The sequence below is a fragment of the Sphaeramia orbicularis genome, chromosome 15, assembly GCF_902148855.1.
Source record: "Sphaeramia orbicularis chromosome 15, fSphaOr1.1, whole genome shotgun sequence".
Lineage (NCBI taxonomy): Eukaryota > Metazoa > Chordata > Actinopteri > Kurtiformes > Apogonidae > Sphaeramia > Sphaeramia orbicularis.
In genome coordinates this window covers 35,382,990-35,409,710 of record NC_043971.1, presented here as the reverse complement: position 1 = coordinate 35,409,710, position 26,721 = coordinate 35,382,990, and the positions used below count along the sequence as shown (strand labels likewise).

The window sequence follows — 26,721 nt, the reverse complement described above, 5'->3', positions numbered from 1 at the left end:
GGAAACACCAGCATCTGCGGCAACTTTAATTCACCAATAAGACCCATTCAGTCTGACAAATGCAGTGGTTTTAGATGCTTATTTTTATATTCAGCTAATGATACACTGTTGGAATTAAATATTTTTACCTCTTCTCATGAAATGATTGGGACAATGTGATTTATTCTTGGTATATGAAGTGTACCTGGGACTCTTTATATAATCATTCTACCTGATCAAAGGTGATTACTGATGTATGAATAGGACTAAAAAAGAAGGTGTCTAAAAAAAAAAAAAAACTAAATTATTCCATCTTCATGGGCAGTAGTACATATTTTGCAATAAAAGTTTTTTTCTTTTTTTACAAACAAAATAAACATGACAAACTGTGACACTGTGCAAAAACCAAAAAACACTTCCAAAGGCTGTTCCCAGTTTACACATGAATCTAATTTGTCAAACTTAAAATCACAAACCCTTCATTTTCACTGTCTACAGCTTGTTCTCTTTTACTAAACACTGGTCCTCTACATAACTCAAGTCAAGTAATGACAAGTCAAACAGTTCATATACTTTATTTATATGGAGAGTTTATAAACTCTCCACCTGGAAACATGTGTTGGATCTACATGTATGGAGAGAAATTTGTTTCTTTATTCATCAATCAAAAAGAATGGATTTGCAATTAAAAAGAATAGATTTGCAGCCAAAAAAGAGATCTGAGAGCAAAAGACAGTAAGTGGCAATAAAAAAAAGATAATTTTACTTATAAATCAGTCCTCTTTGCTTGTGAGTTAAAAACTTTTGCTTGAGACTTCAAAAGTTTTGAAAATCACTCCTCTTTGTTTGCAACTTCAAAAGTTTTGCTTGCGAATTTAACTGCACTTAATGGGCGGGGCCTACGCCGATGGATGACAGAAGAGTTTCTATTGGTGGGTTTGTCCTGGCTCCAGCACCGGCTCTAGCTTCCGCCTTAAACCCACTTCTCCGTTCTGTTTATGTTACTGGGAGGATCAGTTCATAGTCTGCTGCTCTTTGAAATTGGAATGGGTCCCATAAGTAATAGATTACACTAAATGGCGTCGGTTACAGCCTGTACATTCACAGCCTGAGCAGAGTATGGAATGAGTGAGTGAGTTACAGGGAGGAGTTGACAGACAGCGGGTGTAGGGTGGCTCGACAGGACATCTGTACCACAGCTCGGTGCCAGGTGCCATGGTGCAGAAAGAGAAATAATGACAGAGTGACACAGGAGCCCATAGGACACCCACAAACACAACTGAGAGGCAATCAGGTTAGCGATTCCTCTGAACGATTATATCATTTTCCAGCACGACGTTTTCTGGTTTTCCCTATTTCGCGTCCCAAGCAGATCCGAGCACACCATGGACCCAGTCTGAGCGAGTGCACCTCGGACCCAGTCCCAGCGCACCTCTGGGCTTGGAGACAGCGCACAGTGCTGTGGCTTCATGCAAAGGGTGCCAGGTGTCACAGCGCAATGCCAAGGCATGGACAAGTGTCAAGTCCCAAGTCCTAAACCTTGAACTTCAAATCATTTGAGTCTTTTTAACAGTAATGATATATTACATTTAGATGACAGATCATATACACTTTTTAAATCAGCACTCTGACTGGGTCCGAGGTGCGCTTGCTCGGACCTGGTCTGTGATGAGCTCGGATCCGGTCGGAACATGATGTAGGGAAAACCAGAAAACGTCGTGCTGGAAAATGATAATTGTTAAGAAGAAGTGATAACCTGATTGCCTCTCAGTTGTGTTTGTGGGTATCCTATGGGCTCCTATGTCACTCGGTCATTATTTCTCTTTCTGTGCCATGGCACCTGGCACCGAGCTGTGGTACCGGGCCATGGTACCGCAGTGCCATGGCACCTGACACAGAGCCACACCTGGCACTGAGGCGTGGTACTGGGCCGTGGCACTTGGCACCCATTGCACAAAGCCACAGCACCGTCCACTGTCTCTCTGGCAGCGGTGTCACAGGCATCGAAAGTGAGCCACAGGCGATACCAGCGGCTCTGTATGCACCCGCTGTCTGTCAACTCCTCCTTGTAACTCTCTCACTCATTCCATACTCTGCTTATGCTGTGAATATACAGGCTGTAGCAGACGCTATTTAGTGTAATCTATTACTTATGGGACCCATTCCAATTTCAAAGAGCAGCAGACTATGAACTGATCCTCCCAGTAACATAAACAGAACGGAGAAGTGGGTTTAAGGCGGAAGCTAGAGCCGGTGCTGGAGCCAGGTCAAACCCACCAATAGAAACTCTTCTGTCATCCATCAGCATAGGCCCCGCCCATTAAGTGCAGTTAAATTTGCAAGCTAAACTTTTGAAGTTGCAAACAAAGAGGAGTGATTTTCAAGCAAAACTTTTGAAGTCTCTAGCAAAAGTTTTTAACTCACAACCAAAGAGGACTGATTTATAAGTAAAATGATGTTTTTTTTTTGATTGTCACTTAATGTCTTTTGCTCTCAAATCTCTTTTTTGGTTGCAAATCTATTCTTTTTAATTGCCAATCCGTTCTTTTTGATTGATGAATAAAGAAAAAAATTTCTCTCCGTACACATGGAGCTGTGATTGGCTCTGATAAAGAAACAACCGGCTTTGTGTTAAACTGCTCAATAGACAATGTCTCCTTGTGACACAGGTCACCAACATCAAAAAGGCTTTGGCACTTGTTTGACCACAATCTGCCATTACCATAAATTACTTTTTTGACTTGTAAAAGCTGATGTTAAATTGATAAACATTATATGTGCAAATAATGCATAAAAAACACGATATTGTTCAATTAATAATCTCATTTAACACTCTTTACAACATTTACACTGTGTTGAAGAAACAGAGCTTACAATCTAATTTAAGTTCTGTCTCGAAAATAAAAATATCCATTTTTATTCTTTGGGATTTCAACACTTTAAAACTGAAAATTGAATTAAAAGGTAAAAACAAATCACATGATGTTATTTTTAGAGGCTTGATCAATTTAAAATGGCTATAAACCTCTATTTTTAAATTAAAGTTCACATTTTTAAGGACTTGTCTTTAAATGTTTCTAGTTACTCCATCTGTCTTTACAGATGGAGTAACTAGATGTGCTTCAATTCACACATTTTAAATACAAAAAAATGTACGGGATATAAATCTTTGGAGTTCTACAACCCGTTTGTAGTAGGTTGGAGATGTGTTTCAATTCATACATTTCTATTAAGGCACTCCTCCTCTGTAACTTGATAAATAGACAGTTCTACATTTAAGCTGTTAAAGGAACAGTATTGATCACATTGTTCTCCAGTGAGAACAAACCGAGCCTAAAATCAGAATCATTATTCATGACCGGGTAACGATTTTCTGTCACAGACTGTCTCTTGCTTGCCAAGCTGTGGGCCATGTTGTGAATGTGATGAAGCACAAAACCATTACATTAAACTGCAAAGGTGTGTGGGCTCAAACACTGGGCTTTGGTTTCATGCGTCCAAGTCATTTGTCCTTTGAACATACCGGATTCTGGTAACACCCACTGAGCTCATGATTGAAAGAGAAAAAAACTATGCCTGCCTGCGCTGCAGTCTTTCTTGAGGAAACATTGCAGGATGTTGCACAGTCCTGGATAACTTTGCAGGGTTTCTATAAGTCACATCTTTCAAGATTCAGCTTCAAAGAGGAAGAACAGAAAAACAACACAAACATAGGTTATGCAGTGTGAGGTGAAAAACAACATAAGGCTTGAAATTGACATCATTAGCTATCTGGAAGCATCAGGTCAATGGCAACATCGACTAGGCAGAGGCCAAAGTCACTGAAGAGGACTGGGAAAAGATAATTGCTTTGGTTGGCATTTCCTACTGTGCTGTAAAGATTTGGAATATGTTTGACTCCAGTATAAATAGTTATTGAGAAAAGGCACATGATTAACCCATAAAGACTCAAACATCCATCAGCGATCAAAAGCATCTACTGATCTAAAATCTTAACACCTGTTGATCCGATGATTCCATCAATACATATAAATAATTGGTGTAGAATACAGTTTGTCATCTTTTCATGGTCATCAGATATGACCCATTTGGATGTTCAGAGGCTCTGTAGTGAACGTGGAAACACTGTCATCTTCTACAACATTGATTCACCAGTAAAACCCATGGAGTTGGATCAATGAAAGTGGATGGAGACACTTGGTTTATGTTCAGTTAATGATAGATTTTGCTGAAAAAGTAACTTTTCTTCAGTTTTCTGTTTTTGATATAATAATGCTTAACTTTAATCTGAGCTTTTGTGAACATCTACATGATCAGTAAATTAATCCTATAACACCAAACATATCACATTTGATACATGAGTTTTGAAGCCCTCTACATGATCAGTGTGATATATTTTTTTCTTGCAAAACCTGACATATACAATTAGATACATGCAATACATGTATAATCCACTAGGGAGGAGGAATTCGTTCACCACAGGCCTTTCCAGTGACACTGCAAGATTGTCATTAATGAGGAAGGAGGCAGAACTTTGCCAGTTTTGAAAAGGAATTACCAATTTGTTAGACATGTTCGTGTTATATTATGTTTTTATTTGTTCAGAAATAATAATATTTGAGCGTTGAGACCCGATGTATCAAATATGACACAAAATTGGAACTCATACATAGAAGTTGATATTTGAAAAAAAAAAAAAACATTCTTTTGGTTGTTCAGAAGGACCAATAAAGGCTCCAGTTTCAAAGAACTGGAATTTTCTGTCAGTGATTTAATGGTTCAGACTTTACAAGGTTAAATATAGGAAAATACCTGATTTTCACTGAAATAATGCAAAATAAAGAGGATAATGTCATCAAAAATTGTGGTAAATCACTTAAGAAAAGTTATATGAAAAAAAAAAAGTTTTGAAACTGCCACAAAAGGAACACTGGGTCTGCATGGGTTAAATCATAGTTATTTGTCAGAACATGGGAACACACCATGACCATAAAATGGAATAAAGAAACATGACAGCTGATTGTACTAAAATCAGGAATTTAGGTGTAATTTTCAATCAAGCCATGCACCTTGACAAGCATATAAAAATAAATAAATAAATAAAAATTCAATCTAGCTGTTTTCATTTGAGGAACACTGCTAAACTCCATTCCATAGTCTCACACTCTTAGCTGGAAATGATTATTCATGCATTTGTTTCATCACACTTAGACCACTGTAATTCCCTCTGTACCTGCCTCAGCAAATCATCCATGGACCAACTCCAGTTAGTGCAGGACGCTGCAGCCAGGCTGATTACAACTCCAGTAAATGGTGTCATATCACCCCAGTCGGACCATCTTTGCACTGGCTGCCTGTCAGTTTCAGGGTGCAGTTCAAGGGTCTGGTCTTCACCTACACAGCTCTTCATGGTCAGGCACCGCCGTACCTTACTGAATTGTTGCATCAATATGAAATTGAGGTCAGCTGATCAGGGTCTGCTGCTTGTACCCCATACCAGGCTCAAAACCAAAGGGGACAGAGCCTTTTAACAGTGGCTCCAGATGATGGAATGCTCTTCCACTTGATCTACGAGCAGCAGCCTCAGTGGACATTTTTAAGAGGCATTTCCAGACGCACCTTTACTCTGTTGCTTTTATGGGTATTCCTTGATTTTACTGGGTATTTTAGAATTTCATATTTTATATTTTTGCACTTTGTATTCTTTTCGTGTGTTGCTGTCTTGTATCTTTTTAATCTGTAAAGCACTTTGTGAGGTTTTCTGTGTGATAAATGCTATATAAACAAATTTTACTTACTTTTTTACTTACTCCATTTTAGCCCGTTCAACATCTTGTTTTTCCTACCCTAAGTAGTTTTTTATGTTGAACCCATAAGGACCCAGTGTGACTTTTGTGGCACTTCCCAAATCATTTTTTCATTTTTATTTAACCTTTCCTAAGTGATTTATCACCATTTATTATAATATTATCCTCTGACTTTAGCATTTTTCCAATGAAAATCACCTATTTTTCTATGTTTCATTGACTGATCATGAAGATGTCCATAAAAGCTCAGAGTAAAGTCGAAGGTTATTGTATCGAAACAGACAAAAAAAAAACAAAAGAAAAAACCAAAACAAAGAAAAGGTGACTTTTTCAGTAAAATATAGCATTAACTGGACATAAACCCAATGTCTCCATCCACTGTCAGTGATCCAACTCCATGGGTTTTACTGGTGAATCAATGTTGTAGAAGATGATGGTGTTTCCACAGTAACTACAGAGCCTCTGAACGTCCAAATGGGTCATATCTGATGACCATGAAAAGATGACAAACTGTATTTTACACCAATTGTTTCCATGGATTGATAGGATTATAATGGATCAACAGTTTAGATCAGTAGATGCTTTTGGCCAGTGGTGGATGTTTGGGTCTTTATGAGTTAAACCTGGTCAAACCTCAGCCATGATATACCACAGTGTAATCTTTGCACTCAGATGCTTGTGTAGGATCATCTCCACCACATTCCAAGGACTCTCAATAGGTCTGATTCAGGTCTGACTTCTGTTGTAGTCAATCCATGTGTGAAAATATGTCTCATGCTCTGTGAACCACTCTTTAACATTTTGCGCTTGATGAATCCTGGCATCACCAAAAAGAAAAATAATCCACTGATGTTCAAACCTGGTTGTTGAGTATGTCAAGGTTCAAATGACCTTATAATTTGCAAAAAACAACAAAAATATAACATTCCTGAACCTAGATCAAACAAACTGAAGCAATCACAGATCATAACACTGAGCCCACAGGCTTATACTGTAGTCGTGAAGCATGATGGGTAATCACTTCATCCACCTCTCTTCTCATCCTGATACACCCATCACAGTGGAACAGGGTCATATGGACTTTGTTTATCAAATTGATGGTTGTTCAAGAAATGAGATGCTACTCACTGCATCGGAGTTAAACAACTTGTTGCCAATGAAACATATAGTCGTGGAGAACATTATTAGACCATCAAAATTCCTCAGAAACAATAATTATGCAATTCAAGTACAAACTCCTGTGTGTATCATGTGACTAAAACAGACAGAAAAGAAAACATGGAATGCCTAAAAGCATTGTTTTTGTTAGTACAATGCCACAGATATTGATATAAGAACTTAAGTGATTTTGGTTATTATCAAGAAAACATGGAAAATGGTTAGATATCAGCTCTGAAATTAAACTCTTATGAGCTATTTTTGTTGTTATCATTATATTTGTTCAAATAAATGTACCTTTAGTTGTACTAGGCATTAAAATGAAGAAGAAACTGAAGAAAACAAGGGGTGGTCTAATATTTTTTTCCACCATTGTATGAATCACTGTAGTAGTTATACCATAGAAGGCTTTTAATTATTTCTTTCTTTAAACCTAGGACAGAACTTGATTTCTGACTGGTATCTAAGTATTCTTTTCAGTAAAAGGCTGTATAGTGCAGCATTTATTCTGTTGCTTTTCATTGTTTTCCTCTGTCAGAATGCTATGTTTTGGCAGACTTCCCACAGTCCATCTAAAAGGAAACTGAAGTAATTACTTCAATGAGGCAATTAAAGTACAGTACTTACCCAGTCTGATATCCTGATGGGACATTGTGCAGGTGTGTAATATAACACAAGTTCATTTAAAAAAAAAAGTTGTCAAGGAAAGAAAATTATTTAAGAAGATTTAATGAATCCAAATGGATGCTGCCTTAGTTCTTTTTTTCGGTGTGTGTTTCAGTACTGTGAGAACCAGGTATGGAGGATGGTGCACACCTAAAAAGTCTTCAGGGGACAGGTGCGTAGGAGTATGAGGTATGAGTGATGAAGAAAAACGGTATCCCAACTTGCAAAAAACTTTAATATAGCAACATTTTGGTGCTCTAGACCTTTTTCAAGCAGAGTTTTTAAAACATCATTGATACTACAGGCAAATATATGGCCTACCCTGTCAGAGGTAGCCAATCAGGGGCTGAGCAAGTAGGGGGCCAGTCAGTCATACAGCTGTGTTCAACTGGCAGTGATTAAGAAGCTCCACCCAGGGGAGGTGATAACAGACTCACCGAGTACATCAGGGGTGGCCAACCCTGGTCCTGGAGAGCCACCATCCTGCATGTTTTAAATGTTTGCATACCTGACGGTCCTTATCAGGGTTCTGCAGAGCTTGAGAGGCTTATCATTTGAATCAGGTGTGTTGGAAGAGGGATACATCTCAAACATGCAGGATAGTGGCTCTGCAGGACCAGGGTTGGCCACCCCTGGAGTACATGGATAAATAAGACTGTGGAAACTCAGGCACTTCAATAACAGCCAGGCACATATGGGAGTGAAAGCCCATTTATGTGCCTCTGTAGAACAGAAAGATAACTATAAATTCATATAGACACTATAATATACAAATTCTTCAAGTCAAGAAAGATCTTACATTAAATATATCATTTTAAAAAAACATCACAACAGTACATGGAGAAGAAGATAATAATAATAATAATGATAATAATAATAATAATAATAATAATAATAATAATAATAATAATAATGATAATAATAATAATAATAATAATAATAATAGTAAGACCATGCCTGGTGTCACAGTAACAAAATAAGGGTCAGGAACACCACACACAGGAAAACATTTCCTCTTATCTTGAAGAGACATGAGACATTCTGGATCTTTACTCTACAAACACTATCCCCAAAAAGGATAGTATTCATCATAGTATATGATGTATTCTTGTTAAATGTGATGTTGTGAATTTAGCACTTTGTGATAAGTGAAATGTCTTCTAATGATCAGCAAAAGTTTGTTTTTATTGTCATCTGCTAATCATAACATGCTTCTACCATCAGGTATTGAAGCCCTGGATGATCCTCCATTCCTGACCCTTATTACCTCTGCCAAGGAGGTTATGATTTTGCTGGCGTTGGTTTGTCTGTCTGTCTGTCTGTCTGTTTGTCTGTCTGTCCGCATGCAAGATAACTCAAAAAGTTATGGATGGATTTGGATGAAAATTTCAGGAAATGTTGATACTGGCACAAGGAACAAATGGTTAAATTTTGGTGGTGATCGGGGGTGGGGGGAGGGGGGGGCACTGATCTGCCCTGGCAGAGGTCTGCACTCTCCGGTTGCTTTTCTACTTTTGTTACTGTGATGCCAGGCATGGTCTTACTATTATTATCATTATTATTATCATTATCTTTTTCTTCATGCACTGTTATTTTTTTTAATATATATATATATATATAGATAGATAGATAGATATATATAGATATATTTAATAGAAGATCTTTCTTGACTTGAATAATTTGTATATATATATATAGTCTATATGAATTTATAGTTATTTTTCTGTTCTACAGAGGCACATATATAGGCCTTCATTCATGTATGTGCCTGCGTGCTATTGAAGTGCCTGAGTTTCCACAGTCTTATTTATCCATGTACTCAGTGAGTCTGTTATCCTCCCCTGGGTGGAGCTTCTTAATCACTGCCAGTTGAACACAGCTGTATGATTGATTCAGCCCCTGATTGGCTACCTCTGACAGGGTAGGCCATATATTTGCCTGTACTGTCAATACTATTTTTAAATCTCTGCTTGAAAAAGTTCCAGAGGACTGAAATGTTGCTATATTAAAGTTTTTTGCAAGCTGAGTGGACAGTGTGCAGGATACTTATTTTTTCTTCACTGTTTCAGTACTGTGCAAATATTTCATGAATATGACTTGGAAAAAACTGGAAAAGAATCAAAGCTAAAGGTTGCCTAAGACATTTGCACAGTATTGTATCTGCAGTTTAGTATGAAACAGATCTGGAACAACACCAAAATGGTTGGTACCTTGACATACAGGGTGTCCACAAAGTCTTTTTACAATTTAATATTTTAAGACTAAAGTAATTGATGAGATATGTTAATCAAATTTCCTCCATGTTCTCAGTGGTTGTCAGAGTTTTTAATCACATTGTGGGATCATGTGAAATCGAATCATTGGTTCATTTTTCTACAAAGAGAAATCAATTACAGCAAATGTTTACCCTGACCTTTGGACTGAATATGCGTCACCACAACTGGATGACCTTCAACCAACCATCATTTTCCAGGTTGGATGGTGCACCACCACATTGGGGATTGCATGTTGGTGGGTTCCTTAATCAAAAATTTCCAGACCGGTGGATTGGAAGCGATGGTCCAATTCCCTGGACACCTCGTACACCAGATATCTCTTCCCTGGATTTCTTTCTGTGGGGTTATGGTAAAGATATCATCTATCAAACAAAGATACGGGACATCAACAACCTGAAGCAGAAGATCTCTGATGTCAGTGCGACCACTGATGAGGCTGTGCTACAGCAAACACAGCAAGAAATCCACTATCGTCTGGATGTGCTTCATCCAACTAATGGTGCCCATATAGAGGTCCATTAAATGAGGCCAAAAATAAAAAAAAATCAATATTTACTTTTTGTTTTGTAATAATTTCCACAGATTTGTCTATTCATTTGCTTTGTAATAATTTGTTGAATTGCAAATAGACTTTATGAACACCCTTTTTTTCATCTTGTTGTTTAAGAGTTAGGTGATAAAATACAAAAACAGGGGATAGTCACGACTAGTTTTTCATGATGAAGATCCAGATACAACTTCAGTGACTCTGTTCAGACCATAGAAAAGGTTTAGGATGACGTCACTCATGCGACTTTTGGGTGTGTAGTCTGCATATTTGTGAATTTTGTCAGTCAGCGGTTCACACCAAACTGCCACTTTCATTGCATGTCAGTTTATCTTTTAAAGTGACACACATCATACATGTAAACAGGGTGTGATTTGTCAAAAACAAAAAAAGAGAGGGGGATGTTTTTTGTGTTTCTTATTATAAAAAAACAAGCAATCAACAGACCTAATTCTTGTTTAAGTTAACAGTAGCCCCTATTAAATGTTGAACAGTTGGAATTTCATCTGTAATGCAGACTAAAAATACATGAAACATTTAATTTTTCTGCGACGGCCATACCTGCGATGTGGGAGATGGTCTAATTAAGTTTCAGGACCATGGGTAAGGGCTGATAACGCCAACACGGTAGAGGATTTATGGTGAACAGGCAACTCAATCAGACTGTAACACATAACATTAACTCTAATCAATTATGATTTCACATCACGTCAAAATAATTCAGCTAATTAGGTAAAGTAAACAGTTTGCTCTGATGGGGGACATTATGTGTTGAACATGCACTTGAATATGAACATTGGTGCCTGCAGACGTATATCCATATGACCTGCTGTGCGTACCTTGCATGTACCGAGTGACACTTGAGAGAGAGAGAGAGAGAGAGAGAGCGAGAGAGAGAGAGAGAGAGAGAGAGAGAGAGAGAGAGAGAGAGAAACTGATATATACAGAAAGAGATAGGTAAGGTATACAATGTATTTATGTGCATGGGGACGTTCGCGAATTCCGAGACTACTGACAGTTTGGTTCAGGTGAAAGTTAGTGTCAGTAATGTAGGCTATAGGTGTAAGAAAAGTCAGTCACAACCTGACTGTTATTTCCAATTGGTTTTTAATCCCCCCATTCAGCAGAAGTAGGGATGTAAAAAGCAGAGGGGGAGGGTTGATCCCCACCATCGCCCCCAACAAATCTCACCCTGCATGTAAATTAGTTTTCCTCACTTTCTTATCCTGGTAGGCAGTGGTGTAGTGGTCCCTGGAGAAGTGGGTATACTCTCAATTTTTTTTTTTTTTAAGTAGTCCAGAAAAAACGCCCTGTTTTAGAAACAGTGACATGTAAGACAACTCTATTTAGTTTACCTAAAAATCCATCAGAAGTATTTACTCACTATTAAAAAAATAACATGACTTGATCAGGAGCAGTTTGTTGGTATTACTGGTCACACAAGCAGCTGCATGAATGTATATGGATTCAACATGAGATAACGTTAGCCTTTCATTACATTAGCCTTCATAACGTTAGCTTTTCATAACGTTAGCCTACTCGCACAGTTTAACTATTGGTGACAAAATCTCATCTCTAAATGTGCAATCATATGAGCGGTAGTTTAAAACAGTGACTCGTGGAAACCACCTTAAAACTTATCTCATGATTATGTATTCCATGAAAGTAAGTTATCTTGATACGTGCCACTCACTTGAAATACGTTCATTCTGCGTTGCTCGTTTGCATTTCCAATCATTTCAATGAGACATGCAGTGACCTGTCAATCAACTGGGGTGGCACTGGGACCTGAGGTGTCCAATCAGGTTCCAGAAGTGGTGGCCAGTGCTAGTTAGCAATATTTTCCTTGGCATGACCTGTCCTACTCTGCCTCTGATTGGCTCATCAGTCCTCATGCCCAAAGTTAACCAATCTAATCCGTGAAGGTGCCGAGTACTAGCCAATTAGAGGCAGAGTAGGACGGGTCATGGCTTCGCCATCCGAAGGAGAAAACATGGGCAATTTGGTGCGCAGTGGGGAAATTTAGAAGTGAATATGCAATGCTGACTTAAAGATAAATAGGTATATGCTGTGTACCGCTGTATACCCTGGACTACACCACTGCTGGTAGGGAAATTCTGTTTCTGCATTGTACCCATCCTAACACACACAGCACCTAGCATTAGAATAATTCACACATTAAGAGCAGTGAGCTTTTTGTTTTTTTAATGAGTTCTCATGGGGCACAGCTGGAAAGGGTGGGACTTCACCTCTCTTTTTTCGATTTTACAATCTTAGAATTACATTAACCTTCTGAACGCTGGACAAAAAGCAGAGAACTAGATTATTTTGGAGAAATTATTCCAAGATTGCATTAATATGTCGAACCCATGGCACACTTTATATTTTCATTTAATATATACTTAGCACCATTAAAAATGCATAGGTAAGAATAATATGTATATTTGGAGATATATTAAATTAACTGGTTTGGGGTGACCTTCATATTAAAGAGGGAAGCATTGGTCATTAGAGAATGACTTGTGGACAAATTGTGATCAACTTAACACGTTTATTCAGTAACTGAATACAGGTACTCAGAAATTGAAAGTGTCATTATTCAATATCAGGTGTGTCCACCTCTGGCTCTCAAACAAGCAGCGGAGCAACAACACAGGGAACTAAGTCTTGTGATCCTGTCCTAAGGGATCTGATCACTCAGATGACTGATTGTACTGTGATGACAGCGCAGACAGCGAGCAACTTCACCACAGCTCAGACCTGCTCATAACATGTCAATGGCACGTTCTCTCTGTTGTATCTTAAGTTGTCAAATTTTGAGCTGGCAAAAACATTTTGTCGTTTTCTTTGCTGCCTTTATATAGGCTATTGATCACACCTAAAGTTAACAGTCAAGCGTGACTCTGTACAAGAGATTTGACTCACTGTCCAACATTAAGGGATTAGTCCAAACGCCGGGAATGAAAAAAATACAGCTGTTAACTGTGTTACTCATCCCATAAGCAACATATACAAAATAGGCACCTGAGCAAATCATTTTCTGGAAATTACACCACATGTTTGGACCGTGTGTTTTTAATGGCGCTAAGTATATAAGGAAAAGAGAAATCATGACCCACTGTATTCAGCACAAGCCATGCAGATACAGGAGAGAGAAAAAACAGTTTTTGTTGCTGTCAAAGGAGGCTTCCTGGACAGAGTCATTCTGCAGAGACTGGATTTGTACTCAAAGCGGTAAACCATTTAAGGAAACTTTTTTCTGCACACACAATGACATGTCAGGAATGGGTTAACATGAACTCTGTGAGGCTCAAGCCAAGCGCATCAGGGAGGGGTAATGTAAAGATAGCAACAAGTCCTCGTTAATGTCAATTGTAGCTCTCTGGATAGAGTCATCCCTGCAGGATTTGGATGTGACAGCAGGTCAGAGCGAGCCAGGTAGGCAGACAGGTCAAGAGACAACTAAATCCCTCAGATGAAGACAATCACATGTGAACACACAAGGGTGCATTTTAATGCCTCACAGGAAAGCAAAATTATACCCCTTTACTCACCATCTTCGTGATATTTATTATCAGTTAGCATTCTGGTTCACAGTAATTTCCTGAGCAGCATATTTGCTCTTTACAACCACTGAAAAACTGTGACTATTAACCTTCAAGTCTGTTGTTTGAGACATTCAGGTTATTGTTAAAACGTTTTCTGTGCACATACTGATCAAAACACACAATGTTTGTTCTGAGAGACCTATAAAAGGTTTATAAAATTATGACATGGCTTACCTGATATTTTTATGATGCCGGTGTCCCTTTCAACGATAGGACAAGAAACAGTTGCACGTCAGTAGAAGAGAAAACCTTTACATGACCTTTTGGATTAAAGCCCATGTTACTGCTGTTTACACAGATGGAAACTACACAAAAAAATGCCCAATGGATGAGTGTGTAGTGCTATGGATTAAGTGTGTACACACGGTATGGAGGGCATTTTAGGATGGCAGGAGTGCATCCATCTACAAGCTGCCTCCCATGGGGCTAATCATACTCCAGATATGTGAAATGGATCAAAATGTAAGAAATGTTGTTCTTACATTCTAATAAGACAAGATAAGACAAGATAAGATAAGATTTTATTTATCACAAGCAAGTGCAGAGAAAAAGACAGATAGAAAAACCACAAATGATTTAAATATTAAATTAAATATAAAGAGAAAAATAAGAAATGTGGTATTCATATAAATATTTATGTAATTTTATAATCTGAATGATGTTAGCTATATTTGAAGAACAGACTTGTTACAGTAGTGTTATTCACTGCAATAAACTGTATTTTTTTTTTTTTTTTTAAAGTGAGGTATAAATGTGAATGATGTAGTTGTAATGCTTATGGTAGATAATCTTCACTCATAAGTACATGAATCTTTCCAAATATAGTACATTTATTCATTATTTTAGGATTTAAAAGCATTTTTTTTCCTTAAATACTTTAAAAATATTCATTTTACCTTAAATTATTGACAAGCTGAGTAAAATATTTCTGAATACAGCTGATCATACACAAGTTATCCTGTTTTCCATCTAATTACTGCACCTATTGAATCTAATTACTAGACCGGTCCATCTGTTATGTTGCTATAAACAGCAGTTTCAAATGTCAATGGGAATATCCTATGAAAGAGATTGCTTTGTGAAATATCTGTTGGTACTGGACAGTGGTGTGATTTCAGGGTTTTGAGACAGAGAAATATTAGACAAGCACAATTATTACCAATTTTTATGCTCCACACAGGGGTGTTGGTTGACGTGAAATAAGAGATGCCTTTGGAAAAAGCAGGAATGATTCTGAGAGGAAATAGCAACAATGTACACGTGAAAAACACAGCTGAAAAGAACTCATCGGAAAGTGAGGTGCCTGTTGGCAGGAAAAAGTATGTGTTTGTAAATGTTGTTTATTTGTAGGACCTAATAGCAGGTTCTCCAAGAAGCTGAGGTAGAGGACAAGAAAAACATCCTGCACTAACTGACACTTCAGCCACAGGGGTAAAGGCACAGAGACTAATGGGGGCAATAACCAAGGAGGCTAATAATAGCAAAAAAAAAAACCATCCAAAAACAGCCTCTGAGAGAATTAGCATAAGAACTCCCAATCTTTATGAGCTGCCAACATACTAAACAAGATGTTAATGGTCAGATGAGCAGAAACATGACTAGACTGGCTGTAAAACAATGAGAAGAGGTCACTGCATGCAATTTAGCAGAAATGTTTACACGGGATATTAATGCTGTTCCTGTCCTCATGCTAGTTAACCTGTACGTGAATTAGAATGTGAATGACTGTTTCCACCCACCGCTCCCATCGCTGCCACCCACTGGGATAATATAAATAGTGTAATCAGCTGACCAGCAGGCTGTCATATGCTTGACACAGTTTAGAATCAGTCACTGATTTCATGACAGAACAGAGAGAAATATGCACATGCACATACACTGTTGGCCATAAAGGTGGAATAAAATGTGTTTTACCTGGTTGGTAGGGGGTTGGTTCTTATGTCAAATATCAATATTTAAAACCCAAAACAATAAGGAGCAGGATTAGTCCCAAGCAAGTTCCACAAAATTGCTCCAAAAAATATTACACATGTCGGAAATAAACTCTGTCCAAGCCTCCACAAAACACATATTATACATGTCTACACAAATACAATACACTGTACTGTAAAAATACATGTTGAGTTGAGAGAGACAATCCCAATACATAAAAGACATGACAAACTGTGAAGCTGAAACTGAAGCACTGTGGTACTGTTTATCTTTCAAATGTTCATTGTGGTCAGTTTCAGATGCTGCAGCTCTTTCATAATTCATAGTTTGAGTTATTGTTTGTTCAGTATTAATTGTCAGCCTTGTAAATCCAAGCTGGACTGACTGACAGTGTACATATCCTGACCGAGGAAAATAATCTATAATTTCTGTCTCCCTCCATAATAATATACATTATATAGCAGTGGTTCCCAACCTTTTTTGGCTTGTGACCCCATTTTAACATCACAAATTTCTGTCGACCCCAGAAAATTCAAAATCGAGAAATTTCTTTGCTGAAATAATTTGTTTTTGATCATGTAATAGTTTGCTGTACTATGTTGCAAATAAATGTTAATTTTAGATGACATGTAGTCTACATAATGTATATTATTATGGACGGAGGCAGAAAAGTCAGGTGTAGATTACTGCACAAAGTGAGAATTTTTTTTTCCTTGGTCAGGATATGTACAGTCAGTCCAGCTTGGATTTACAAGGCTGACAATTAATACTGAACAAACAAGAACTCAAACTATGAATTATGAAAGAGCTGCAGCATCTGAAACTGACCACAATGAACATTTGAAAGATAAACAGTACCACAGTGCTTCAGTTTCAGCTTCACAGTTTGTCATGTCTATTATGTATTGGGATTCTCTCTGTCAACTCACCATATATTTTTTATTAGTAAGTTTTGGTTTTTTTTTTAGTCAATTACTAGAAATTTCAGGCAACCCCATTTGAATTCCAGGCAACCCCACATGGGGTCCCAACCCCAAGGTTGAAAAACACTGTTATATAGCCTAAATGTTGTCTAAAGTTAACATGTATTTGCAACATAGTATAGCAAACTATTACATGATCAAAAACAAATTAATTTTAGCACAAAAAAAAAAAGTCTCCGTTTTGAATGTCTGGGGTCGCCAGAAATTTGTGATGTTAAAATGGGGTCACGAGCCAAAAAAGGTTGGGAACCACTAATATACATTGTATATTATAATACATTATTCATAATCATATTAATATGATGCACATTATATACATTATATATTAATATCTTATACAATGTTGTAACAACATTATAAAATAATTTTATGCATAATATACAGGGTGGATGAAAAGTAACTAGGCATTAGAAATTGCTTACGAAATTTTTAGAATCACTGAAGTCATGACGAAAACATTTTTTAAACAGACGACACAAATGGGGATTTCTAATTTTCCTATTGTTTTATTTCTTATTTCACGGATTCAGGAGGTTCTCAATGATATCCCAGACGATGTCCTTCAGAAGGTTGTTTATTCCATCTCAGGCCATTGGTTGACGCCGCCGATGCTTACGTTGAAATATGAAGATTTACTTTCATTTTCCCATGTAATAAAGAGCATATATCATTGGTTTCAATACATTTATAATAGGAAAATGGATTTATGAACAATTTTTAATGCCTAGTTACTTTTCACCCACCCTGTATATAATACACATTATAATACATTATTTATGATCATATAATATAATACATCTGAATTAATACCTCCATCATAATTACTTAACATATTGGTTTTAATTATTTTTTAAAAATGTACTATTTGATTTAGTTGTTTTGGTTTCGTTATTCAGATTGTTCCATAAATGGATTCCTTTCACATAGAAACAACCTTCCATCAATTTCACCCTGAATCTTGAATTTTTAAAGATGTATATTCCTTTTAGATTTTAAGGACTTTATTTTTTTTCTTTTTAAAGATTTTTCCTGGATGGTGTCCGGTGTATTTCTATTTGCTTTGAACATGATTTGTGATATACTGTAATGTAACCTTTTCTACTTATTATAGATAGATAGATAGATAGATAGATAGATAGATAGATAGATAGATAGATAGATAGATAGATAGATAGATAGATAGATAGATAGATAGATAGATAGATAGATAGATAGATAGATAGATAGATAGATAGATAGATAGATACAGTATAACTAGGACTCAGTATGTAATCATTGCACCAGGCTAAAAGTGATTATTTATGAAAACATTTTGTGTACTTACTTTAAAGGGGGCAATATGGTAATTTTACTCAACATTGATAAGTTAGTAATAAATATTGACACTGTAAATATTGAAATGATACACAATGCTACACAAAACCATTGTTAAATTTAGTCACTCTTCTTCTTAAAGAGTTAAATCCCAGTTTAATCCAAAAGTTATCCATCTGAGATTGTATGAATGTTCACAAAATAATCTTTTGACGTGTATATATTTTACCATACAGCTGGTGATGGTATTTTAATGCTGCAGGAGGCAAAATCAGGGGAAAAACCCCAAAATTTCAGATCAGATCTCTTGTTGGGTTACCACACCCACTTAAAAATCACCCAAATGTAAATGTAAATGTTATTGTTTTGTAACCCAGCCCCGTGTTAGTGATGAAACACCTGACTTCAGTGTGTCCCAATAGTCCACAGACTGCAGCTATCTGACATGTGACATCCAAATAAAGTTACTTTAAACTACCCTGGGTTGTATTTTCATGTGGTCTGACTCTGTGCTTTGTTTTCTACCTTTCTATTACCAACACAAGGCTCAATAAATGTCAGGGTGACACTGCAGGTTATTGATGAGCTCCAGTGGCTGAATTAAAATTCTTCTTTTACCATCTAGCCTCCTTCGTTTTATTTAATTGGCAACCTGTCCAATGTGTAGCCCCTCTTGCAACACTGTGTGATAAACTAAATTCATGCAGTGACCCTAGAATGTGCCCTTCATCCCTTCGTTAAACTAGATGTAAGACATACTGATGAGAAGTTGAACGTTGCAGCTGTTTTTGCCAGCGTGGAACCAGCTGCTATCATGAGAGTTCAGAATAATTACTGCTGAGCAGGATAAAGATTTATTATTTGGAAGCTTAATTATGCTCAGAAAGCCTCCAAATGTCTCTTTCATCAAGCCATCTAAAAAGAAAATTGCTTGTAATTTGTTTTTATTTTTATTTTGTTCAATTGCTAGAACATGATTGCTTTTCAGTGCCTCATATAAAAGAGAAAATCAAAAGTTTTCCTTTAATTTAATTAGCATCAGAAAAGGTACTGCTGATCATTCTCATCCAAATAGTGATGTTTTCTTTTTATGATTTCCCCAAAATGAAACTGTCTTTTAATACACTTCTTGCAACCATGTAGTGTAGTTGTCTATTATTATATTACTGCTACGATGACAAGTTCTTGGGCTTAAAACTTCTCTATTTGTCACTTAGAACAAATGAAAGATACAAAGAAATATCTCTGATGTCTGATGGATAGTCATAACTCTTGGTTGTGTACTTGTTTCACCGTGCATGTCTGTGCATAATATAAATTTATGATGAAGTGATGGTAGCGTAACAGTTTATTACCATAGGCACACTTACAGCATGAATTCACAAAAGACATGAAGAATATATTTTATTTTAAATGCAAACAGGAATAAAGCAATACTATCGTACAATTACATGTAAGTAAAACTCCACTTTCAAGAACTACAATATCACTTCTTTAAAGGCGAAAAAGAGCAGAAAACACACAAAACTTTACCCAATCAATATAAAGACTTCATTGGTTTCACAAATTCATCTAAAATTAAATGTTCAGTGTGTAATATTTAGTAGCAGATGAAAGAAAAAATACAAAAGGCCCTCATGACTGTTTCTTTTATCCATTTTGGGCCACTGGGGGGACACTAACAAAAAATAAAAGAGGATGGAAATGCTCTATAATGTAGGTTACCACCCCAGAACATGAAATCTGTAGAAACAAACATCTCATTGTAAGGCGAAGAAAACACAGTGATCAGTATTTTCAGGTGATTATACATGAATTAAAACTAAATTCCAAGTAAAAATGTAATTTCTGTAACCGGATCCATTTAAATCTCATACATAAAAGCTTTAAATGTAGACATAACATAGAAATATTAGTAGTACAACACAATAGAATGGCACTTACCATGTCTACAACCAGTATTTACAAATATTTACTTTTTTTTCCCCATTACATCACAGAAATTTTAACATTCCACATTATGCATTGTATAACCATTGTAACAATCCAGTATAGATTTGTGAAATACCGCAAACAATGAACTGCTGACCCATTTTTCTCCCTCCTTTATGTTTGTGAAATAAAAGTGGAAAACATTAAAGAAAATGTATTTGCTGAAAAAAAGACTGTACATCAGCAGTGCAATTGTGAGCGTTTACATTTTCATCTTTTTATCTCAGATGAATACATTCAATCTCTTCTGTTATGGGCATAGAAGAGGTCCTCATGTCCATTTCATCCACGGTTTTACTGGGATTATAAGTGGACCTCCAGCGCAGCAGCACAATCTTCTTCAGGTACTTAACGGTGTTGTTTTTCACACTGACAAAACAGAAAGTATTGATCATGCTGTTGCTCATGGCAATGCACTCAATGATGTAGAAAGCCACCAGTGAGTTCTTCTGACGAGAGATAATCGTCGGATGGAAGTCCCGCAGGATGGTGAAAGCGTAGTACGGTGCCCAACACAGGATGTATGCGGTCAGTATCCCTATCAGGACCATCACCGTCTTCCGGCGACAACGCAGCCTCTTTCTGATCTGCTCCGTCTGGAAACCCGGGACATTCTTAAACCACAGCTCACTGGAAATCCGGGCATAACACATCGCCATGACGATGACAGGCCCGACAAATTCCACGGCGAAAACCAGCAGGAAGTAGAACCGGTAGTAGGCCTGCTGGTCCACGGGCCAGATCTGAGCACAGAAGACCTTGTGGGTGGTTGAGGAGGTTCCACCATGAGGGTACGTGGTCTCAGAGGCGAAGTACGCAGAGGGAATAGAAATCAGGATGGGGACGATCCAGACTCCTGTTATCAGGCAATAGGCGGTTTGGTACTTCATACGCGGCCTCAGTGGGTGGACAATGGCCATGTACCTAAAATACAAAACATAATGCCAGAGAATAGACCTGTCATATAAAGTAATCAAAGCCATTTCAGCAGTGTGAGCTCTCTGCAACTCAATAGGATCAGAAAAAGGCTTTCAGTCACTCATGGAAGATTAAAGTCCAATACACTGTGTTGCATAATTCAGTGAATGGAATCTTTTACTCTAATAAAAGACCGTTTCTATGTGCTTGAGAAAAGGAGTTGTACACCATTGGAAATTTAAATGTAAGCAAAATGTTTGATTCACAAGCCTGAGCCATTATGTGACTCAAACTGACTGATAGAACAATTCAATACCTTTAACTAAAGGGAAGACATGCGGCAAAAGCATCTTAACGGTGGATATGTAAGTCTGCTGTGGCACATCGCTGAGTTTAAGTCTACTATATTTGGCCTAGGCTTTAAGAGTGATTTTTATGAAGCACATTTTAGGCTTACACTTCTTCTGAATGAAAATCTAGATTTAAATAATTATTTGTGCCCAATTTTAGATAACTACGTTAATGTACAGTATGTGTACGAACCACTGACCAATTCGGATTAAAGGGGTATTTTTAACCACATAATTTTAATAACATAACAATTTTTGCATACTTATTTACATATATTTCTGTAATTATCATGTTGATAATATTTGGGGTATATATGTATATATATATATATATATATATATATATATATATATATATATATATATATATATATATATATATACATATGTGTGTGTGTGTGTGTGTATATATATATATATATATATATATATATATATATATATATATATATATATATGATAAAAAACTTTTAATGAGATTAATCACAGGATTGCTGTGGATTAATTTCAATTAATCACGATTAAATATTCATTTCTAATCTGTATTAATTGCGTTTCGTTTTGTATGAGCAAACAGACTCAAGAAACAGAGGAATATATATGCACTTAATGCGTCTGTCATAAGACGGGTGACGCATTAGCCGAAGTGCTAGCAGAATCCCAGACTAACGTATGCTTCGTGTTAATGTGGTATTTTAATATGAAATGCTTCAGTGTAAAGAAAACTCCTTCCTGCAGAGTGTGCATAATACTTTATGTCAGTCGACTGTTCTGTCTTGGATTTTTTTGTCCTCATATTTCCATCCAGAGGACCAACATACTGTTTAGCATCTTCCATCTTTATGGGTTGGTTCAGCTGTCTGTCACTACCGGTTTGCGCATGCGTGACGGTAACTCTACTTGGACAAACTGTGTTGCCAGAGATATTCAGAGTCATTCTGTGCTGCAGATGAGTTAATTGCGTAAAAATTTTTAATCACGTTAATCATGATGATGGATTAATATATATATATATACATATATATATATATACACACACACACACACACACATATATATATATATATATATATTCTTTATCTTCTTCTTCTTTTTGTTGTATCAATCATTTTTTCTTGCTACTTTTTATTATCCTTGAGTGGCGCAACCGTAACAAGAAACTCCTCCTGGGATTAGTACAGTCATCTGATTCTGATGGTTTTCTGTAGCGACAGAAGGCTCAGATTACTTGACAATCAAAAAATCAAAAAATGAATCACCATCCGTGTGTTTTTCCAGTGTGTTTGAAGCACAGGTGACAGGCATACAAACACACCACCTTGAACCCTGCCTTGATAAATCATTTATCAGTATTGGTACAGCTCTCATCTCCTGATTGCAATGTTGGGTATCCTCTTGCCATGAAAGTGGTTACATCTTTAATCAAAATAAACACATCCACTTCAATGTGAATATTACAAGTGGTACTAAATCGCTAGGGAATAGATACACTATTAGAGTTACATCAGGGTGAATTATTCAACAGCTCTGTGATTCTTAATGATTAGTGTTACGCATTAAAGTTAAACTGAAAGGAAGATAACATGTTTGAGCGTAAGCCATTTTTCTATATGGACTGAAAGAAGTCATATCTGCTTCTTGTTTTAATGAGAAAAGCATTACAGTTTTCACTTTGAAGATCTTATATATCAGGCAAATTTCCATTTGAAGAGAAACACAGTACATAGACATCATTTGGGTTGGACATCACGGTTCTGTAGAGGTTAAATGCAGGAAAATACCTCAGATGCATAAGGTTAAGTTTCCTTTTTGTTTATTTTGTACTGACAATACTTGCCAGTGATTGCTCCATGTCTTATTTACTATGGACAAAGGTATTTGGCAAGTTGAATTCAAGTGTTTCATTGCCAACGGGAGCTTAGCAACAAAACCATTAGAGCAAATGTCATTATATAATGTTTATTGCCATAAATATCATTGCAGCAAATGTTTTTATTTAGTTTTTATAGTTAATTTGGTTTACATTGTCATCTATTCTTACAAGATGTGCACAAAACTTACATTCAAATTGTTTTAAATGCTTTAACTCCATTTCAGTTATATTTATTTGACATTTATCATGATAATTATTGACGACTGACTGAATGGTTAGTCCTCCAACCAGGTGTAGATTTGTCCCAATATATTTGCCCTTATAGTGTGTTATAACTGAGAGGTAGGTGGTAGTAGCTTGTAACCAGTACATTTATAAATCAAAACAGTTAACATACACTTTTGCAAAGGTCATATTGTTTGTGCAGGGCTGCTAACAAACAAATCAAAGCAGATCTGTAAAAAAGTGGATCTTCTAATTCTTCTAAAGTGAGTGTGATATGCAAATGTTATAGTACGACTAAAAAACTGGCTTAAATGTTTTTTTTTTTGTTTTTTTTTACTTATTAATTTGTTGCTATCTTATTTTCAATAATAGATGGCCTATTTTTAGGGAATGAGCTAATTTAGTCTTCCATTTATTTATTTTTTTCACAGCTGAAATTAACAGCTGGTTGTTTGAGATAATTATTAATGATCAAGACTGAACCTCACACCTACATGGGTTGTGTTATATGCATAAAAATAGCACATGTTCCAACTCACAGGAACACATTATCTGACTAAATAAATAAATAAATAAATAAATAAATGAATAGCAGACCCACCTGTCAACAGCAATAGCCAGCAGTGCATTTGTGGACACATAGAGTGACACTGTTCGTAGATAGTTGACAGAGGCACACAGCACCAGTCCATGGTCCCACGAAAGCTTTTTGACCACATAGTAGTCCACCAGGAATGGGCAGCACACCACAGCTACTATAAAGTCTGAGATGGCCAGATTGGCGATGAGCAGGTTGGTGAGGTTGCGAAGCTTTTTGTACCGTGTCAGCGTGGCGATGAACAGGAAGTTACCCAGCCCACAGACGAGCATGATACAGACAAGGACGACGCCAATCACAATGGTGGCCACAAAGAAGGCCTGACCCTGGGTGGTGTCTGGGATCTCTTCAGGGGGAATACCATAGTCCATATCATAGTTGTCCATGTAGTGATCCAACCTAGTTGCTGGGATACTGTCTTGTGTCACTTCAAACGCCCCTGACGTATGGCTGATGTTGGAGTCCCCCATGTCTCTGCACACACTCCGTGGGTGGTTTACAAAGATCTGTGTTTCAGTTCAATTTATTCTGACAAATGAAGGCAAAAAATAATGAAGCTTTTTGGTGCATAACGCCAACATGGTCTTGAAAATCTGCATAATTAGGAAACTGTTGGTTTGAATACAGATAACAGAATAAGGGGGATCTTCATGAGATGCACATCTTTACCTGGAACAGAAAGTTCCCTTTAGCATTACTCACATCAGGTCATGACTCATAACAACAAGCTTGTATCAAAACAAATTACTTGTCCCCAGTGCTCTAAGCTTGATCATGGTGGCATATGTGACATTTCTATGATGTTTCTGATAAAGTATTTTTGTAGATGAGAGCATTAAATGTAGGAATGGACTTTAGATTTAATGCTGTGAATGATAGCAAGGCATTCAATTTGCTGTAAAACTGCTCATTCATGCCATTATTAATTCATTAGAGTAAATAATAATAATAATAATAATAATAATAATAATAATAATAATAATAATAATAACAAATTGCATTTATAAAGCACTTTTCATTCAACAGAATCTCAAAGTGCTACAGAGAAAAGACAGTCAAAAAAAAACAACAAAATAATTAAAATAAAAATAAAAATACTATATCAGGAATAATAGACTAGGTAAAGGTATTAAATGATCAATTATTAACACTTTTTTGTATTTGTATATTTTTGTATGTAGTATATCAGTGTAAATACAGTACATGACTGTGGCTGCAAATCAAACACTGTGCACTAACATACGCACATCTGAAGGTGTGTGTGTGTATGTGTGTGTGTGTGTGAGAGAGAGAGAGAGAGAGAGAGAGAGAGAGAGAGTGAGAGAGGGCAAGAGAGACATTATGCATTAGTACAAAAACACATAAAAAAAAAAGCTATTAATGATCTTAAATGTCTTAATTTTATGGTAATGTGTCCTCCCTTGAGCTAATTTTGGATATCAATAAATAAAAGCTAATAGCTAAGGAGTTCAATCTATTTCCAATTAAAGTGAGCAAACATAATGGAACAAAACACACTTTGTATCAGGGTCTGAGTTCTGCAAAGACAGGTGTTGACATCTTATTACTGGTTTCTCACGACTCACATTTTTATTATTAGCCTGTTGTTGTTGTTATTATTATTATTATTATTATTATTATTATCATTATTATTATCAGTATTATTATTATTATTATTATTATTATTATTATTATTATTATGATTATACAGTTGCAGTGGAAAACACAATGAAAACAAATGTTAGACATATAAGGCTCTTACCTGCCAATGCTGAAGACTTAGTCAGATGATTGTAAAACCAATCAAAATGCTTCTGTATCAGGGGCAAAAGCCAGTCAGTCCCTCTGCTGGACCATCTCCACATTAGGTCTCTGCATCAGCACTGTGCACTCGGGCTGATTGCAACCACTATCAGACTCCTTCACTCTTCTGCCCTTCTTTCAATAAAGGAGAAGAGGGGAGAGAGAGTGAGAGAGAGAGAGAGAGAGAGAGAGAGAGAGAGAGAGAGAGAGAGAGAGAGAGAGAGAGAGAGAGAGAGAGAAGTTGCGTCTGTTTTCCCTTTGCCTCCACAGATGCGTCTGAGCGATGATGCGCGCCGCAGAAACCACATTTCGCGTCTTCCACGAAGCGTGAGCAAAGCGTCCGTGGATGCAGCTGGTCCCAAGTTCACGCCAAGAAAGATAAGTGAACATCCAAGAATATTCTACAGGTGGAGGATTTGCTCACCCATATAGTTCCAAGAAACACATCCTTTCTATTTGATGTTCTGTAAATGTACTTCACATTAACTTATGCATAAACACCCACAGTTTTCGGGACTTACGAAAGCCGGTAGAGGACCATATTAAAATGACGCCATTATAAATATACATATATGTTAACCCTTTATTGACCCTTTGCACGTTACGTCACGCTCTGTTCGCCATGACGGACGGCGGAGCGGCTGGCCCTTTTTTTATACGGTCTTATGTTCTACATCTCATCTACGCATGCG

At 36.8% G+C, this 26,721-nt stretch overlaps 1 protein-coding gene across 3 annotated transcripts; it reads right to left on the bottom strand.

Annotated features, from left to right (window-relative positions):
- Positions 1-2,844: 2,844 nt before the first annotated feature.
- On the bottom strand, positions 2,845-26,194 carry prokr1b (prokineticin receptor 1b). 3 transcript variants are annotated; one of them, XM_030156930.1, is made up of 5 exons: positions 25,989-26,194; positions 24,230-24,895; positions 20,469-21,186; positions 12,582-12,588; positions 2,845-2,856 (listed from the first exon to the last, which is right to left on the bottom strand). In XM_030156930.1, the coding sequence occupies exons 2-3, from the start codon at positions 24,694-24,696 to the stop codon at positions 20,481-20,483; spliced, it is 1,173 nt and encodes a 390-aa protein (XP_030012790.1). In that variant the 5' UTR covers positions 24,697-24,895; positions 25,989-26,194; the 3' UTR covers positions 2,845-2,856; positions 12,582-12,588; positions 20,469-20,480. The 3 variants fall into 3 exon arrangements, with proteins under 3 accessions (XP_030012790.1, XP_030012791.1, XP_030012789.1); XM_030156931.1 differs by lacking the exons at positions 2,845-2,856; positions 12,582-12,588 and having other exon boundaries at positions 19,649-21,186; positions 24,230-24,754; XM_030156929.1 differs by lacking the exons at positions 2,845-2,856; positions 12,582-12,588 and having other exon boundaries at positions 19,649-21,186; positions 25,989-26,193.
- Between the last annotated feature and the right edge of the window lie 527 nt (positions 26,195-26,721).

What these genes read in the sequence shown, in the direction of transcription:
- prokr1b (XM_030156930.1), bottom strand. Translation starts at nt 24,696, where the DNA reads ATGGGGGACTCCAACATCAGCCATACGTCAGGGGCGTTTGAAGTGACA. An exon ending in CTGGCTATTGCTGTTGACAG is followed by an intron (nt 21,187 to 24,229) that starts GTGGGTCTGCTA and finishes TTTGTATTTTAG; the next exon opens with GTACATGGCCATTGTCCACC.